The 20,254-nt window shown below is 34.6% G+C and overlaps 1 protein-coding gene across 47 annotated transcripts in view; it reads right to left on the reverse strand.

Annotated features, from left to right (window-relative positions):
• The window catches only part of NCOA2 (nuclear receptor coactivator 2), a 442,178-nt gene that overhangs the window by 88,410 nt on the left and 333,514 nt on the right, over positions 1 to 20,254 (reverse strand). For 43 of the 47 annotated variants that reach the window (XM_056824070.1, XM_056824092.1, XM_056824067.1 and 40 more), the window contains 2 exons: positions 19,765 to 19,869; positions 17,799 to 17,971 (listed from right to left, as the gene is read on the reverse strand). In XM_056824070.1, the coding sequence (XP_056680048.1) occupies positions 17,799 to 17,971; positions 19,765 to 19,850 (259 nt within the window). In that variant the 5' untranslated portion in view covers positions 19,851 to 19,869. Of the gene's footprint in view, positions 1 to 17,798; positions 17,972 to 18,759; positions 19,350 to 19,764; positions 19,870 to 20,254 lie in introns of those variants that run through there. The other 4 variants (XM_056824060.1, XM_056824093.1, XM_056824088.1 and 1 more) reach the window with 4 other exon arrangements.

A 20,254-nucleotide genomic window follows, 5' to 3' on the forward strand; every position in this document is an offset into this window, starting at 1 on the left:
TTTTTTTCATGATTTCCTTGGATATCCTTGATCTTTTGTTCTTCCAAATGAACTTTGTTATGGTTTTTTGTAATTCAGTAAAAAAGTTTTTTGGTAGGTCAATGGATATGGCACTAAATAAGTTAATTAATTTGGGTAGGATTGTCATTTTTATTATGTTAGCTTGTCCCACCCATGAGCAATCAATGTTTTTCCAATTGTTTAGATCTAGTTTTAATCGTGTGGAGTGTTTTGTAGTTGAGTTCATATAGTTCCTGTGTTTGTCTTGGCAGATAGATTCCTAAGTATTTAATATTGTCTAGGGTGATTTTAATTGGAATTTTTTTTTCTAATTCTTGCTGCTGAAATGGGTTGGAGATATATCAAAATGCTGATGACTTATGCAGGTTTATTTTGCATCCTGCAACTTTGCTAAAGTTATTGATTATTTCGACTAGCTTTTTGGTTGATTCTCTAGGATTCTTTAAGTAGACCATCATATCATGAGCAAAGAGTGGTAAATTGGTCTCCTCATTGCCAATTTTAATACCTTCAATTTCTTTTTCTTCTAATTGCTACTACTAGTGTTTCTAGTACAATGTTAAATAATAGGTGATAATGGGCATCCTTGTTTCACTCCTGATCTTATTGAGAAGGCTTCTAGTTTATCCCCATTGCAGATGATGTTTTGCTGATGGATATATACTGTTTATTATTTCTAGGAAAAGCCCTTCTATTCCTATACTTTCTAGTGTTTTTCAATAGGAATGGGTGTAGTATTTTATCAAAGGTTTTTTCTGCATCTATTGAGATAATCGTGATTTTTGTCGGTTTGCTTGTTAATATGGTCAATTATGTGGATGGTTTTCCTAATATTGAACCATCCTTGCATTCCTGGTATGAATCCTATCTGGTCATAGTGAATAACCCTCGTGATCCCTTGTTGGAGTCTTTTTGCTAGTATCCTACTTAAGATTTTTGCATCTATATTCATTAAGGAGATTGGTCTAGTTTTCTTTCTCTGTTTTTGACCTGCTTGGCTTTGGAATCAGTACCATAGTTGTGTCATAAACAGAATCTGGTAGAACTACTTCTTTGCTTGTTCTGTCAAATAGTTTGTATAATATGGTGAATAGTTGTTCTTTGAATGTTTGATAGAATTCATTTGTGAATCCATCTGGACCTGGGGATTTTTTCTTAGGAAGTTCTTTGATGGCTTGTTCAATTTCTTTTTATGATATGGGGTTGTTTAGGTAAGCTATTTCTTCCTCTCTTAGTCTAGGCAATTTATATTTTTGTAAGCATTCCTCCATATTATCTAGATTGCCATATTTGTTGCCATATAATTGGGCATAATAGTTTTTAATGATTGCCTTAATTTCTCCTTCATTAGAGGTATAATAACTACTTCTAATGCTGATTTTCTTTTTAAATTTCTTTATTTAATTAAGAATATTCCATGGTTACATGATTTGTATTCTTTCCCTCCCTCCCTCCCCGCTCCCCTAGCCTATGAGCAATTCCACTGGGTATTATATGTATCATTGATCAAGACCTATTTCCATATTATTATATAATGCTGATTATTTTCAAATCTACCTATCTTGCCCTAATCTCTCTGATGGTTTACAAATCTTATATCTACAACTGTCTTTCAGACAACTCAAACTGAATCTTAAACTCAACATGGGATTTTTCCTCCTCAATCCTCAACACTCTGAGATAACCACCATCTTCTCAGGCTTTCAGACTCACAATGCAGGTGTCATTCTTGATTGATTCCTTACTATCCCGTATCCCTCATATCTAATCTGATACAACAGCCTGTTGATTTCACTTTTGCAACATTTCTGATTATGCTTCCTTCTCTCTTCTAGGTACAGGTCTTCAATATCTCATCCCTTGATTTAAAAAATATATATATTTTATTTTCTCAATTATAGGCAATAAGAATTTTGTACATATGTTTTCTGAAATTATAAAATACAATTTGTTGTCCTCTCCATTCCTTCACTGGAGAAGGTAAGTAATTTGATCTGGGTTATACATGTATTAACATGCAAAACACATTCCCACACTGTTCACTGTTATAGGAGAATACTCATTTAAAACCAATACTCTGAAATAAAAACATGAATGAACTAAAATGAAAAATCTTCAGCCTTGATCTTCATTCCAACTCCTACAGTTCTTCCTCTGGAGTGGACAGCATTCTTTGTCCTAAGTCCCTTGGAATTGTCCTGGAATATTATATTGTTGAGAGTAGCAAAGTCAGTCACATTTGATCATTCCACTATATTGCTGTTATTGTGTAAAGTGTCCTTCTGGTTCTGCTAATTTCACTCTGCATCAAATCATGTAGGTATGTCCAGTTCTTTCTGAAATCATCCATTTCATCATTTTTTACAGTACAATAGTATTCCATCACCATCCTTTATACCACAATTTGTTCAGCCGTTAGCCAGTTAATGGATATCAACTCAACATCCAGTTAAATGCTGATATAAATATATATATTTTTGCATAAGTAGGTCTCTGCACACCTTTTAAAAGTATCTTTTGAATACAGACCTATTTGTGATATTACTGGATCAAAGAATGTACTTAGTTTTATAGCCCTTTGGACATAGTTCCAAATTACCCTCCAGAATGATTGGATCACAACTCCACTAACAATGCATCAGTGTCCGAATTTTGCCACCCCTCCAACATTTATAATTTTCCTTTACTGTCATATTGGCTAGTCTAATATATCTGAGTTGCTACCACAGAATTGTTTTAATTTGCATTTCTCTAATGAAGAGTGATTTGGATCAACTTTTATATTATTATTTTTTTTGTTATTTTTCATATAATTATTGATAGCTTTGATTTCTTCATCTGAAAACTGCTTGTTACCATCCTTTAAACATCCATCATTGGGGAATGGCTTATATTCTTATAAATGAAACTTAGTTCTCTATAAATTTGAGAAATTAGACCTTTATCAGAGAAATTTGGTAAAAATTCCTCCAGTTTGATGTTTCCCTTCTAATCTTGGTTACATTGGTTCACCCATTGATTACTGTATTAGTCTTCTGGTCGACCTTCCCACTGTAGACTCCAATCTATCCTCTATTCAGCCACCAAGGTGAGTTTAATAAAGTACAGATTCAATTAACCATGATACTTTTGTGCTCAAATGAACTTTACTGACTACCTATGGACTCCAGGATCAAAAACAAAATCCTTTTTTGGTGTTCAAGGTGCTTAATAGCTTTTCTAATCCCTGGTGCCAGCCCCTCCTCACCAACTTCCTCATCTTAGTCTCTGTCACATACTCTTTTTGATCCAGTGACACTGGCCAACTGGATTTTGCAAAGACAAGACACTCGAGAATTTTTTTTTGTGCCCCTCTTCTTCCTCACTTCCACTTCCAGATTCTTTCAGTTGCCAAATAACATCCAAGTCTCTCAAGAAGTCCTTCCTAATATCTCTTAATTCTAGTATTTACCTTCTTTTAACTATAATATCTAATTTGTTCCCTCTTCCACTAGATTGTGAGCTCCTTGACAACAATTATCTTTTACCTCTTTCATATTCAGTGTTTAGTTCAATGCCTGAAATACAGCAAAATGGTCCCTTAATGACCCAGAGGAAAATGTTATGTAATCTCAAAGTACAATGTAAATATAACCCTTTTATTCTCATCTGAGGAAAGGTCACACAAGTATTTTGAATGTCCAAAGACCTGCTATGGTAACTTTATACATACTATTTCCCCCCTACAGAATCTAAGTCATGAGTTCTTAACCTAGGAACTGTGAATCTTTGGATGAATACAAAGATCAAAGTTTTTATGAAAACTCCCTGACAAAAACTGCTGGGAAAACTGGAAAACAGTATGCAGAAATTAGGTACAGACCAACATCTCAATATAGTAAATTAAATTAATTAATATTAAATTAAATTTTATTTAATTTTATTAATATTAATTATTATATATAAATTAATAGATTTAAATAAAATAATTAAATTAAATTAAATTAAATCAATATATTAAAATAAGGTCAAAATGGATGCTCGATTTTAGACATTAAGGGTGCTACCATAAACAAATTGGGGGAAGATGAAATAGTTTTACCTGTGAGGTCTAAGAAGGATAAGGCAAGAATTTATGACCAAAGAGATAGAAAGCATTATAAGAGATAAAATGGATAATTCTGATTAGATTTTGTTAAAAGGCTTTTGCATTAATGTAACCAAACTTAGACTGAAAATACAAAAGTGGGGGGAGGTGTCTCTGACACATTTTTCAACTATATATGGAGAACTGATTCAAATTTAGGGGAATACAAGTAATTTCCAAATTAACCAATGGTCAAAGATTATGAGTAAGTAATTTTAAGGCAAAGAAACAAAATTTATATGTTATATTAAAATATGATTTAAATAATTACTGATTAGAGAAATGAAAATTAAAACAAGTCTGAGGTACCAACTCACACTTAACAGATTGGTTAATGACAGAAATGGGAAATAAATGTTGGAGGGCATATGGGAAAATTCCCTAATGACACTAAGAGAAGAGTTGGTAAAGTTGTGAAATGATTCAACTAGCCATTCTGAAGAACAATTTGGAACTATGCCAACACAACTATGATATATACCCTATGATCCATCACTACTAGGTTTATATTCCAAAGAAATTTTAAGAAAAAAACAAAAGGGGGGGCATGGTGGTGGGAGAAGAGGACTTACTTATATAAAAATATTTATAGTAGCATTTTTTTATGATGGAAAAGAACTGGAAATTAAGGGGATGTCCATCAATAGGGGAATGATTGAATGAATTGTGACATGACTGTAATGGAATACTTAAAAACAAACAAACAAACAAACAAAACCCCTTATCTTTCATCTTAGAATTACTACTATGTATTGGTTCCAAGGCAGAAGAGTGGTAAGGGCTGGGCAATGGGGGTAAAGTAACTTGACCAGGGACACACAGCTAGAAAGTGTGAGGTCAGATTTGAAACCAGGACTTTTCAGATCTGGGCCTAACTCTCAATCCACTGAGCCACTTGGCTGCACACTAAAGGAATATTGTTGTGCCATAGGAATGATGACCAGAAGGATTTCAGAAAAACCTGTAAATACATAAACTGATGATTTAAATGAGCAGAACCAGTAGAAGGGCATAGACAGTAAGAGCAATATTATATGATGAACAATTGTGAATGACTTCGAGATTCCAAACAATACAATGCTCTAAGACAATTCCAATGGACTCACAAAGGAAAATGCTATCTACCTCCAGAAAAATAAATGGTGGAGTCTGAATAAAGAACAAAGCAGTTTTGTTTTAATCTAATGTTTTCATGCATGTAATGACAAAGAAGGAAATGTTTTCTATGATAGCACATGTAAAAACAATATAAAATTGCTTACTGTTGGGGGAGAATATGGAAATCAAAAATATTAGAAAAAGAATGATAGTGTTTTACATGCAATTGACAAAAATAAAACACTGCTGAAGGGGGAAAACATTTACTAAGGGTCTTTGAATATTTAACTTGTAAGAACAACCATTATGTCATAAACACTGAGCTATAGGTTACCAATCTAACATATGACATACTAGGGAAAACAAGGTGGTGGCTTGATAGATAGAGGAGTCAGGTTGAGAGGTGCTGGGCTCAAATCTGTCCTGGACACTTCCTAGCTGAGTGACATTGAGCAAGTCACTTAACCCCAATTATCCATTTCTTATAATTCTTCTGCCTTGGAACAGATACTTATATCACTTCTAAAAAATCTTTCTGGCAAGTTTCTGTGATAAAGGGTTGCATTTCTAACAAACTGATTCAAACAAAAATAAGGATCTTTCTTCAATTGATACAGATTTGAATAGGAAGTTTTCAAGGGAAGAAATATAAATCATAAGAAAAATGCTTCAAATTACAAAAATCTGAGTTAACACAGTAGAGATTTACCTCCAATTGGATTGGTAAAATTCACAGGGAACAGTAGTCAGATTGCATTATGATTTTTTCTTTTATTTAAAAAAAAAAAAACATGTTTTTAAGCAGTAGGAAAGAAAAGTAGCAGATAAAAGAGAGAATAAAGATTACAAGGTGGGAGGGAAAATCTATTGGAGAATATGGGGTAGAAGTGATCACAAGCACGTAGAGAAGTTTGCTTTGCCAAGAAGGGGAATCTCTTCATGTGATACCGAGGCAAAGAAACAGGAGAGGAATGAAAGAAATAAACATTTATGTAGCATCTACTACATGCCATGCACTATGTGAAGTTCTTTATAGATCTTCGATTGATCCTCACAACAAATTTATGAGGGAGGTGTTATTATCCCCATTTTATAGAGGTAAAGTGATTTGCCTAGGGTCAGATAACTAGCTTGTATCTGAAGCCAAATTTGAACACAGGTATCCAATGACACTACAATTTTGTATCATCCGTGCCTCCCAGCTACCTTAAGAAATCTGAGTGATGTGAGAGGGAGTTGTCACCAAATGGCTTCAATTGGGGTGGGGAAAGGTTTTGCAGGCTTGTGGAAAGATAAAACAGTGTAAAGATAAAAAAAACCCATAGATGTTGAGTAGAGAAAGTAAATCAATGAATACAATTTCAAGATTTTCTCTAGCTCTGTCCAACATCAGGAAAACAGGACGTAAAATCATAGATAGTAGGATTGGAGGTTGGGGCTTGGCCAGGCATAAAACAGTGATAGGATAAGGGGGCAAAAATGATAATAGAGAATTGAACAGGCTCAACAAAATGGTGGAGAGATTAGAGGTTAAGGTGTGTTTGAACATGTTTGGGAGTTATAAAGCAGAGGGAAAGACAGGGTTAAAAATTATGATCAGAAGAGCAGAGTTCAGAGATCAAGAGTAAACACTTGTAGGTGATGGATATGATACTCTTGTATCATATCCATCCATGTATGATACTTGTAGGTCAAGGATATGATACTCTCTGTGTGTATTCGATATGGAATGGAGAAAGTCACATGAAATTATTAAAGAACTGAGTCATTGGGTTGTTAGAACTAGTGATGTGTATACTGACCTCTGTTTGGTTGAGGACAGGCATGGGGGGAGACAGGAGGCAGAATCTGAACTCACTGAGGAGAAAATGAATGATCCAGGGATTGGTAGATAACACCTATAGCAATCTAAGGAGAGTGATAAATGTGATTTGAATGAACACTCAGAGAAGAGAAAATTACTGAAGTTGGTAACAGAGGAAGAGCCTGGAAGTAGCAGTGAGAAGAAAGGACAATTCCAACATTCTTACCACCAGCAGCTGGGATGCATGTCAGGAGTAAGCCAAGTGAGGAAAAGACAAGATGAAAGTAAGTTAGTTACCTACTAAATAAGCATTCCAGGAGCACTGTGCATGGGGTGGTTGGATCTTAAATGGGAGAGATTACAGGAGAATGGAAATAAAGGGAATAAAAAGTGAAAGATGAATAAGCAGGAATCTATAATAGCCACAGATTTCAGAACCACTGATCTGGGAGAATATGAAGGAGTTTCAGTATATAAAACACTAAAGAATGAGTCCAGGCATAATTTAAGTGGCTAGTAAAGGAAGTCCACAGAGGAAGGGAGATGATTAGATTGTTTAAGGCCAAGTGGTAACATTGTGTACTGTGAATATGAAGAGCATTATCTTATAGGAGGCAAGATCTTTCCTTTCGGAGTAGATCTGATCCAGAAATAACCACTGGAAAAAGGGGCCCTGCAGACAAGGAAAGAAGTAAAGAGGATGAAATGTGTAACTGAGAGGCTCCTGGAAAAGCTTCGGGTTAATATGCCAAGCTCAGTGGTGGCTGGACTGACAAAGAATTCCTGGGGGATTCTCAGAAAGAAATACAGGCCATAGGACTAAACCTCCCAGAAATGTCTTTATTCACTTTTAGTCGTGAATTCATTCATTCAACTGGGGCTCCTCTGTCTCTTTCACAAAGTTATCACAAGCAAACCAGATGATATATAAAAAATACTTTGAAAACCTTAATATGCCATGCAAAAGTTTTTACTATTAACATCAGTACTTTTCTGTTTCAAATACCCTTGTTTTCTATATCCTAATTGCTGACATCCTCTTGCATCCATCATTTGTTGTTCTTCAGTTGTGAATGAATGTCATGACACTGTGGCCCATACTGGCTGTGAAGTTTTCTTGGCAAAGATATTAGTGTGGTATGCCATTTCCTTTTCCAGTTGATTAAGGAAAATAGAGATTAAAAGACTTGCCTAGGGTCATACAGCTAGCAAATGTCTGAGACACTTTTGAATTCAGATTTTTTTTACAATAGGCCCAGAATTCTATTCAGTGAGCAGTCCCCAATTCTACTCATTGACTGAAGTTCCTGATTGCTTGCCTAAACTTCTTTGCTACCATGTTTCTCCCAATACCCTGTTGACATTTCAAAAGTCTGCATGATTTTAGTCATGTCTAGAGACAAAACAGACATGCCAGTTCAGGTTTTCAACAGTAAAATGAACATCAGGTTCTTATATGTATCAGAGACTCATTTGACCAGATCCTCACACCACCTCCCCTGTGTAAACTGTGTGAGAGAAGACAGAACTTGAAAGATTTCTTTTTGTCAATCAGATTTATTGAGAGGAAAAATTCTTCTAATTCTTGTATATATCAATGTATACAAGAAAGGGACAGACAATATCAGGGAAGATGATACTCATGTCAACTGCTCAGGCATAGATGGATCAAATACTAATTTCTTATTGTGACTAAAAAGAAAGCAGGGTTTGTCCTTCCCACACCCCCTTCCAAGATGATGCCCCTTTAATGGCTGGATTAGAATGAAAAACTGGAATGGTTTAAATTCAGGGATGAAAAGTCAAAAATATAAATGAACACCTCTTTTGAAGCATTAGGCAAAAAGTTTCTCATGTCATTAGTAAAAAAAACTTCCTAAGGGGACAGGATGACACCATTCATGGTTGTTAGATTTAGATACGCTGGTAAACTAGATTTTTGAAAGGTCAAACTGGTATACAAATAAATATAACATTATAATGATGAACTATGTCTTTTTTCCTCTTATTTGCCTTTTAACCGTTTACCATCTCGTAGCACCTTTGAAAGAAGGTAGGCAAAGGAAAAACAGGCATGACATGAAAATTGAATCAAAAAAGACCATCAGAGCCTTCCATGAGACTCCACAAAGTTCTAAAAAATTGCACCAAACTAAGTTGTGAAAAAAAAAAAATCCAAGAGAGGGGGGAAAAAAATCACAGGGCAACATCTTGCATCCAAATCAACTAACACAGGAAGATAAAGACCCCAGGGGTTATAGATCTAAAGGGGTTAAGAGAAGTAGAAATTGGTATTAGGCAGGAATTACAATTCATTCAGAGCACTGAAATAGAAATAATGAAAAATAAGATTTCAATAAAATTTATTTAAAAAATCATTACACTGAATTTCTTTCTAGATACACTTCAAAATATAGCATTTACGTTCATGGCTAAAAAATATAATCTAATATTTCAAAGGCATTTAACATCACATATCATTCAGTCCACTTAATTTTCCAGAGAAGGAAAAGGAAGAGAGGAGGAAGTGGTCACAATAGGATCACAAAATTGTAGGGGTTCATAGCCTATACACAGCAACTCTTGAAGAATATCTTCTAAGTCAGAGGGCTTAAAAATTTGGAAAGGGGTGGGTATCTGCACTAAGAAAATCATATAATCTTTAGCCTCAGCTTTAAAGGATCGCAACAAATTTTTCCAGTTACTTTGTATTTATTTCTATACATCATATTTCTTCCCCAGTAGAATGAGAGTACTGTAAGGGGGATGAGGCTTGTCCCTTTGTCTTTTGTAACCACAGCATCTATCACTCTGCCCAGCACTTGGTACTTAAAAACTTTTTCAAACAATAAGTATTAAGTGCTTACTTTGTGCCAGGCACTGACAATACAGGTACAAAGCACAAATATAAAGAATGAAACAATTTTTACACTCAGGGAGTCTACATTCTCATGGAGACAATTGTATAAAGTAAAAGTATACAAAAGGGGGAGCTGGAAAGCTCAGTGGATTGAGAACCAGGCCTAGAGTCGGGAGGTCCTAGTTTCAAATCTGGCCCCAGTCACTTCCTAGCTGTGTGACCCTGGGCAAGTCACTTATCGCCCATTGCCTAGCCTTTACTACTCTTCTGCCTTGGAGCCAATACACAGTATTGATTCCAAGACAGAAGGTAAGGGTTTAAAAAAAAAAGTATACATAAAATTAAATAATAAGTATGCATAGGCACTAGCAATTGGGGGATAGGAATAAGGAAATACTTCATGTAAAAGATGATGCATGACCTGGATCTTAAAAGGAAATGAAGGACTCTTATGAGGCACAGGGAGGGAGGGAGGGAGGGAGGGAGGGAGGGAGGGAGGGAGAGAGAGAGAGAGAGAGAGAGAGAGAGAGAGAGAGAGAGAGAGAGAGAGAGAGAGAGAGAGAGAGAGAGAGAGAGAGAGAGAGAGAGAGAGAAACATCCAATGATATTGGAAAAGAAAGTTGGATTATGATTGTCAAAAATTTTATGAGCTAAGAAGTTTATACTTTATCCTATCAATAGGAAGTCACCAGCACTGGTTGAGTATTGGAATCACATGAACAGAACTATTCTTAAAAGAAAATTACTTTGGCAGCAGTGTTTAAGATGGACAGGAGTGGTGAGAAATGAGGCAGGAAGGCTAATTAGGCAGTTGATGCAAAAGGTGATGAGGGACTTTATGAAAGGTGGGTCTTATCTTTTATAGACTTCTACAGAAAAAAGGGCATATTGATAATGGTAGAACACAGGTCTGAAGATTACATGCTCCAGCTCAAAACCTTCCAATGCCTCGCTATTGGATCTAAGATATAACGCAAATTACATACTCTACATGCAGCCCTTAAAATCTGCCTGCAAGTTACCAGTCCAGGCTACCTACACATTATTCCTTTTTCACATACTCTGCATTATAGGGAAAAATGGATAACTTTTGGTGCTTAGATATGCAATAGTTGGTCTTCTACTCTGCCTTGGAACAGGATGATTTCTACATTTGGAATTCCCTCTGGAGCTAAGAGTATTGTAATTTTGTCTGTGTTAACTTTCACCACATGGTACATAGCGAAACATAATAAATACTTGTTAAATTCATGTGATATTAGGCAAATGACATAACAACTCAGAGCATCAGTCTCATAAATAAGTATGATGAGGCTTGCACTAAATGACTTTAGTTGTGAGCATATAATCCCATGATGCTAAGAATGAAGTTCTTATTTTACTAACAATGATCATTAACTTAATAAAAATGTTGCATGTAAAAATCAAGAATTTATACTTCTAAGGGGCAACTGGGTAGTCCAGAGGAGGAGGTCCTGTGTTCAAATCTGGCCTCAGACACTTCCCAGCTGTGGGACCCTGGGCAAGTCACTTAACCCCCATTACCCAGCCCTTACCATGCTTCTACCTTGGAACAAATATGCAGTATTGATTCTAAGATGAAAGGAAAAGGTTTAAAAAAAAAAAGACTTTATACTTTTAGAGTAGAATATTTTCTCAACTGGTTTATTTAAGACAGCAATATTACTTGCAATGACTCTTCAATCTTTTAGGACTTCTTAGGTTCTACATAATTTTACTTATTTTACTTTACATCTTTAAAAATGAGAAAACTTTCAGTTTGGGATTTGGGGTGTAATAAAGCTTATAGGAAAATTGGTAACTTCTACTTTTATCATTTCTGGATACTTTTCCACATTAAAAAAGTTAGTTTTCAATAATAGCATCATAGGAAAAAAAAGTAAAATTCTGCCAATTCAGTTTTAATTACAAAACAACTATTTTTAAAAAACAGTATTCATAAATTCAACTATAATAATATATAAGCATTAAATTTCAAGATAAGGGAAACAAACTATTTACCATTGACAATCAGCTTGATATTTTTCTACTTCATGGAATAACTCTATGCTGAAATTGGGGGAGGCAGGGTGGCAGAGTGTGGCAATAGATAGAAGAAAACTGAAACTATTATTGCCTAAAGGAAACTAAACTATGATAAGAGATTAACTATTAAAACAACCTCTTAAGGGAAAAAAAATCCTTCCTACAATTATATTTATAAGAGTTCTAGATTCCTTAAAAAACAATAACAAAAAATGAGTAAAGTAAAAATGCTTTCCAAACCATTCTTTAAAAAATAATTAGCAGGGTACTTAGGTGGCTCAGAGTACAGAGTTAAACCTAGAGACAGATAGTCCTGGATTGAATCTGGCTTGAGACACGTAGCATTTCAAATGATTAACCAAGTCTGTTCAAGTTAATGTAAATTAAAAAAAAAAAAAAACCAACCTTACTTTCTCTCTTAGAATCAATACTAAGTTTCATTTCCAAAGCAGAAGACTGATAAGGACTAGACAACATAGGTGACTGGCCCAGGGACACACAGGTAGGAAGTCAGTGAGGTCAAATTTGAACCCAAGATCTCCCATCACCACTCCTGGCTTCTATTTCTGAGCCATTTAGTTGCCCATAATGCATGCTTCTTGCATTGTACAAATAAATTATACAAATGTGGTGGTAAATGCAGTAGCAAAGAGTTTAATTCTGTGAAACAAAAGAAGCACTACTTAATATGGAGCAGAGATATAGGGATGATAGAAATCTTTACTTACTTTACCATTTCCTAAAGGAATTTTAGTTCATTCCAATTTCAATATTATTTCTCATTAGAAGTAACTATTAACATTTCCTTTTCCCCTTACAACAGTATTAAAATTTCATAGATTTCTGGATTTGAGATTCTAGCTAATGACAATTTGCTGAATATACTCTCTGAACAGATTTTTATTTGAAATCATGTTTTTTGCCCTATATAATGTCCCCCATAATGAAGTCTAAGGAAATAAATAACATTCTCCACATTTTACTTCAGTTAAAGATGATCAATGATTCAGACTTAAGTTTTTCAAAATTTTAGGCCCAAGTCACAAAAACAATTTACTATAGCAAATAATTTCATGTCCAAGTTTCCTTAATAACTTTAATTCTTTTCGTATAGGTCCTGAACTATTCAGGAGAATGCTTATGTCATTCATAACATTCCAAGTCCCATTTTCATTTGCTTAGTTAGAAGAAAATTCTGTGCTTCAGGTGACTTCAGAAAGTCTCCAACGCATACCCACACCCACACACATTTATATATTATCTATTGTATTGAATTGTGTATCGGAGGATTAAAGTCTAAGAAAACTTTGTTTAAGATTTTGCAAAATACTAGGTATAAGAGGATGCTTATTAAGTTACTATTTCATAGTGATGCTGATCCTCTTTCCCAGTTCTTCAAAACACTTTTCTTTCACCCTATCATTTCTCCTATTATTTGTAAAACAACATGAACAATCTAGCTAAGTTTAGAGCAAAAGAGGTAAGAGTAGAAAGAACTGATTAGCTTGATAGTCTTGCTTTTAGCCTGAAGGGTTACTTCTCTGGGATCCCTTCTTTCAGTGTCCAACACAAATTTAGAGCAATTTTCGGCTGCATAATTCAGGTCTTATGCAACAGAGAGAGAACAAAACATAAATGCCCTCTGTAGCATAGTTGCTATGTGGTTTTCAGCAAACCAAAATGAGGAGAAAAGATATTAATAGTTAACAAAGGATAAAGAGAAGTGACTCTAAGTTGTTTTTGTTAATTTTGCAATTATTTTCCAAAGGAGATAGAACATAACGGAGGAAAATATAAATTAGATACTCAAAAGTAGAACCCAAAAGGAAGGGAGATGAGGAAAGGACTAATTTATGGGGCTTTTATTTAATTACAGGCTAGCAGTTTGTAATGGGATTTACTAGAAAAGGTGATGAAAGTAGCTAGTCATAAGACCTGAGGTTTTGAGTTCCAGTTCTTACTATGTGACCCCTGGTAAATTCCTAAACAGTTATTCCCGAGTTTCCTCAGATGTAAAAAATGAGGACCTTATCTATATCTACTTCACAATGTTACTATAAGAAAAATGTGATAACTTTAAAGAGCTATGAACATGTGAATATGGGGAGATCAAATGAAGAGGGCATTCCTATTGGGGTGCTCCAAACTGCTAATTCTGTCACTTGAACTCGAGAATAATGAAAATTTGACCAGTATTTGTCATAGACAATTTCCTATTTTTAAGATATCAAAATACTCTTTTCACTTGCCAACTGATAAAACCTTTGGGTCAAAAGGCTGAATGAAGCTTCAGTTAAAGAAGTCTGCAAAATGACAGTTCACAAAGCATTCAATAAGAAAAGTGATAAAATTATAAAATGGCTTGAAAATGAATTTAATTTCTACCATTCAACTTTTTCAGTTTGTTTTTAAAGTATTATTTCTCTCTCCAAACACAATTTACTTTGAAAATAAGTATTGTTAGGACAATAAGAAACAATAGGTTATTTATTATTAAAGCTTTTGAGGGGTTGCAACATGGCACTTTTTGACCAAAAATATAGAGAAGTTATGAAAAAATCCCAGTACAACATATTTTAACCTGTCTTTTTTTTTTTTTGAAGAGGAATTATGCTGTTCTGAAAACTTCCATTTAGGTATACAGCAATAGAAAATACTTGTGACTGTTTTAAAATGTAAGATTTAATATGTATAGTATGTGAGGAATAATCTCTTCCAGACTTTGAGGAAACCTAAGTAAACTTAATGATTTTTTCACTTGGATAAATCATAGTTTTTATAACCAAAACTATTCTCAGAGCCTTGTTAATCTTAAAAGCATGAAAAATTAAACAAATTAAATCTCACATTAGCCTTGTGAACTAAAGTCCAGCCATATCAAAATTCTACGCAAAGAAACTGAGGTAGAACATTAAGCTTTTGCAAAGACATTCCAGGAATGTATGAGTTTAGAGTTTGACACAGGGGTTCCAAAAATCTGTGAGGGGAGAGGAAAACCGCAGGAAGAGGCAAAAGAAACACTAAGTTTAAGACTACTTATGTTTTTGATGAGGAAACCATAAAATGAAAAGCTATTAATTTAAAAGCAAGACCAAACTTATGAGAAAGAATGCTATCCACATTCAGAGGAAGAACTGAGAGTGTAGAAATACAGAACACAGACATAGACTCTACATAGTGCATTTACCAATAATATGGAAATAGGTTTTGATAAACTATTGTGAATTTCAAAAACTACTCAACCCTGTTCAAACCATTCTTTAGAGGATGGGATTTGGCTATTTCCTGATCAATAACAATAGAGATAGTTGAAATGAATCAGGTCTTGGAAAATACAATCTCCACCTTACTCAAGGTAACAGGATTTAGAAAGGGGTGCAGCAAAGCTCAAGATTTAATTATTTGAGAATATGACCTTCAACAGACATGTGCAAAGGGGAGAGACCTCTGGGAGGTCTTGAGTTAACCTAGAGTCACCATTGGCACAGGTGAGACAGAGGAAGTGAGGTAGAGGAGAGCTGAGGAGGCTGGGACTTCCTGTGTGGAGGGAGAGTGTGGTTGGTTGGAGCCTGGTGCTTGGAGTGAAGGCCCTGAGACTGTTTCTCCATTTTGGTCACGTGAGTGATAGGGACTGATCTCTTTTCTTTGCATCAGCTATCTAAGGATGGCCCAAGCCTAAGCAGAGGGGGTATTTAAGCCCTATTCCTCTCTCTCCCTCTCCCTCTCCCTCTCCCTCTCTCTCTCTCTCTCCTTTCTACCTCCTGTTAGTAATTAAAAACTCCATAAAAGGTTGACTACTGACTTGAGTTTTCATTTAGGAATTACATAGCTGAATTCCTTGGTGACCTTAAATTAATATATACAAGTCTTTTAATGCGATTTCTATATCACATCATTATACCCAAAAACCTAGTGTAATTGTGCATTGGCTATGGGGGGAGGGGGAGGGAAGAACAGACATGAAACATGTGTAAAGATTAAAATTTACGGAATATGGGGAGACTGAGGCAGGTAGAAATTAGTTTCTCTCTGCAAGGAGTATTATATTTTTTAGAGGTTTATTAAAGGTTAAAGATTAAGAATATACAAGTAAGAAACATGTGCCTAGGCCAGAGGCCTAGACAAAATAACCTCACATCATGGAAGAGACGCCTCTGCTCCAAAACGGAAGTCCAAAAAAAGCCAAGACCTCTTCAAAAGCCTTTGAATCCACTTAAATACCTTCTCGATCTCGGCCCAGGTGAGATTACAAGGCATTCTGGGGAAGTGGAGCAAAGGCTCATGGGGATTGTAGTCCTGTATTCGAGTCTATTTTTTACACATGTAACCATAGAAAAACATTCTAAATAAATTAAAATTTTCCAATTAAAAAAAAAGATGAAAGAAAAATAAAAGTAAGCCAAGTATGCGGTCTTGGGTATTTAAGTGACAAAGAAAATTGTCAGGACACTTAATTCTAGTTCAATCTCATTCCCTATTTGGCTTCAATAGCTTGAGGCAGATCATTAAAATTTTTTGGACCTTAGTTTCCTTTTCAGCTAAGAATAAGAAAAGTGTGGGGGACTAGATATTCTCTCAGGTCCACACCACTCTTATTTATTTGTTTGTTTGTTTATTTGTTCCAAATTTTGCAAAATCAGCATTTCCATACTCAAAGAAAAACTATAGGATTAGCTTGCTTTTTTCATACCTACATAATTGTTCCAGCTTTCCTGCATCACAAAAGTCTTTCCTGATTCACCTTTCTGCTTAACATTCACAGACTATTCTTCTAGCATAAATTCTGTGGCTATATAAAATGTTCTTCTGTTTCTATTCATTTCACTGTCCATTATTTGTTTGGCCATTCCCCACTCAATGGGTGGGCATCCCCTCAATTTCCAATTTTGTCAATCATGCTAGCTTTAAATTTCTAACATTTGGTCATTTGCTTTAAACAAAATCTAGAAGAAAAACATGCACTTAAAAATAGAAAATTCTGTGATAATATTGGCAGGGAGATGGAAATTTGAGGGCTGAATGGTCAAAATAAGGGTTTTAGGCTAATATAACTAACATGTAAAAGGGAATAAATATTATCTTTCTAAAGGATTTACTCCTTGAATATCATATGAAAGGGTTTAGATGAAAGAGTATGGAATCTGAGGATGCCTTCAAAAACAGATTAAAAGATAATCGTTTTAGCCCTAAAGTAAAATAGCACACACATACTTCATGAGCATGTATTAGCCTCAAGGACTGACACTGTTCATGCCTGCCCAACAAAGTCTTCTTGGCACTACAAAGTCAAAAGTATTTTTAAGAAATATTACTTCTTTATTATTTTCCCCAACAGGCAAAAATATCAAAGGAAGAGAGTCAGAAAACTGGTCTCACACCACCACCACCACCACCACCACCAACAAAAAACCGAAACAAAGCTGTCATGTACTGTATCTAAACCTCACACAAGAATTCTGACTAGAGATTAGGGCCTTTCAGATCTGGTATCATCTAGGATATGAAGCTCTAAACTAAGTGACACCAAAAGTGGAGGCTCAAAGACAAGTCAAATGTGCTGACTAGTTGAAACAGGAGCTACTTCATGTTCTACAATTCTGGTTTCCATTAAACTGGCTTTTCCTTAGCGAATTATGGAAAACACTTGTATCTTAATCTATGAGAATGACTGAATTTTATACAGTGAATTTGTAAAAAACGTCAGATGATACTTATACTGTATCTTGTGACATATCAGCATTACTTGAATTAGGTAAGCATAAGAAATGGGCAGAGTTTGAAGTGTCCATCAGATGCAGACTAAACAGAAAGAACACTCCAAAACAATCAACCAGAGCTCTTACCTTGTTCTTTAATCTGACGAATTTGCTTCACAGTTTCTTTTAAGATTGCACATTTGTCAGGTTTAAAGTTGAAATTATCAATGTCATTGAAGTTTGCAAATATCAGCTCGGCAAGTTCTTCAATGTATTTATTTTCCTGCTCACGGTTGCGTTTCTCTGTGCTCCTTTTAGGGCTAAGATGGAAATGAACACAATGAATACTTTTTTTGTAAAGATGAATGTATACATATACATAACATCATTTGAAATAAAATAAGAATCCAAATGTTCATAGAAAAATTTATTGGGGAGAGGAAAGGAGGAAACTGCTAAACTAAATAATATTAATAATAAATTAAATAATAAAAGAAAAATTTCAATATCATAAAATTGAAAAGAAAATGAATAATTTTTTACATTCTACCTTAGAGTGCTAGATAATCTTTTGAAAAACTTCTGGAACAAGAGGATATTTGAAAACCAGGACAATGAAGTTAGCTAAAAATAAAAGTGAAACTGAACCAAAATGGTTGTAAACTGTCCAAACCAAATAATATAAAAAAAGGAAATAAACAAGACATATTTTAGGTTTCTAATCTTTAATAAAAATATTAGTTGAAATTTCGCGTGCCTATTGTAACTAGATGGGAAACTCAAAAATTTTCCTTGGAAACTACTTCGTAGAATTAATATCATTCCTTCCTAAAGCACAATGAAGTTCCCAGTCCCAAAATGGAAAGCAAATTAAAATACTTTAAATTACTTATTTTGGTTGAGATTATAATAAAAACAATTTATGTATATGTGAACCATCAGAATCTGATAATTCAAAAGAATTAAATAATCAAGCCTCTAATACTGCATTGAGTTAATTTTTAGAGTATCCTACTCATGCTAGTAAAGACTTGAGATATTATTACTGGGACCAAACACCTAATCTTTCAAGCAACCAAAAAATTGAGGTCCAATAGAATTAACATACCCGAAGTATGCTTGAGAGAGGTGGGACCAAATAGACATTTTTAGACATCTAATTGTTTTTCTACTATAACACCCTGCATCTTTTTCCAGGCCTTCTCAGTATTAGGCATGATTAAACAATGAGGAAATTTTAGGCATCTAGGAAGTGAGAAAACATCAGATTAGAGAAGACGACAGGGACTAAATAGGAAGAGATGAATGAATCAAACACTAGCCAAAGGAAAGGTCTGGACAAGTAGGAGTCTATCACATTCTCTATTCTCAATCACTTTTTCTAATTCTTCTAAGTCTTGTCTTTTTTTCGGTCTTTTAACTTCCTATAATTTGGGGCTAATTTTAGAATATTAATAACATTCACAATTCCTTTTATTTTTTCTTTTTATTCCACCCCAAGAAATTGAACTATAGACTGACAATACATACACATTTTCCATCTTTATTTCTCTCAAACACAAATTATGAGTATATACTCCAATCCCAACATTAAACTCCATAACTTTTTTCTAATTTGTTTATCCACAAGACACAGAGTTGTCCTTATTTTTATACCTCAGGGGTCACATATTTCCTTGGTACACAGTCTCATTTTTCAACATACATGATTTCTTAGATAATTGAATATGTCATACATTAACTTCCCCCCCCCCCCCCCCGTAACTTTTTTTATTGCATGCCATAAACCTCTTGGTGTTCTGTTTCTCCAAAACAGGGTTGGGGTGGGGGGTAAAAACCAAGGAGAATCAGTTTAAATAGGGGTTATTTGAAAGATTGAGAAGAAATAATCTTAGTTCTCCTGATTTAAAAAATAATACTGCAACTTTTTGCATGTGCAGAATATAAAATTTATGCATATTTTGCTGAAAGAATTGCTAATAAGCAAATTTATATTTGGAGTCTTGACTTAAAAGTTCTAGAATCATACTTTTTAAGGTGGCAGGAACCTGAGAAATGAAAAAGCTATGTAACATTAGATTAACACAAATTTTTTTCTTAGAATGAATCGAACCTGGGTCCAAGCTGATCAGGACATTCCTTGCGCTTTCTTGTCTCTGCCCTAGATGGGTCAGAGGTATTTTCTCCCATCCCACTCATCTTGAACACATATCAGCAACTACAACGAAAGAAAAACAAGTAAGGATGATGTATCAGAACAGTAACATATGTTTGATTTGTATAGCAGAGAACAAGTATAAATCAATAAGTCAATTAATAAGCCTATATACCTCCAAATGATATTTTTTGGCTCACATAAAAAGATTAAGTGAAGTATTTAAGAAATTTAAAAAATGTTATTACATTGGAATATAAGGTCTCAAAGTAAGATACATTCCAGCAACACTTGGAATTAGCATCCTCCCTGGTTAACACTCAAGTCACTACAATTTGTCCTAGTTTCGGTAGTAATTTTGACACAATGTGGAAACAGGGTGTTGCAAATGGGCCCCTCCCAGTCTCTGTTCTGGGTCAGTCAATGTAAAGGACCAGTAAATGAAGGA

The sequence above is a fragment of the Monodelphis domestica genome, chromosome 3, assembly GCF_027887165.1.
Source record: "Monodelphis domestica isolate mMonDom1 chromosome 3, mMonDom1.pri, whole genome shotgun sequence".
NCBI lineage: Eukaryota > Metazoa > Chordata > Mammalia > Didelphimorphia > Didelphidae > Monodelphis > Monodelphis domestica.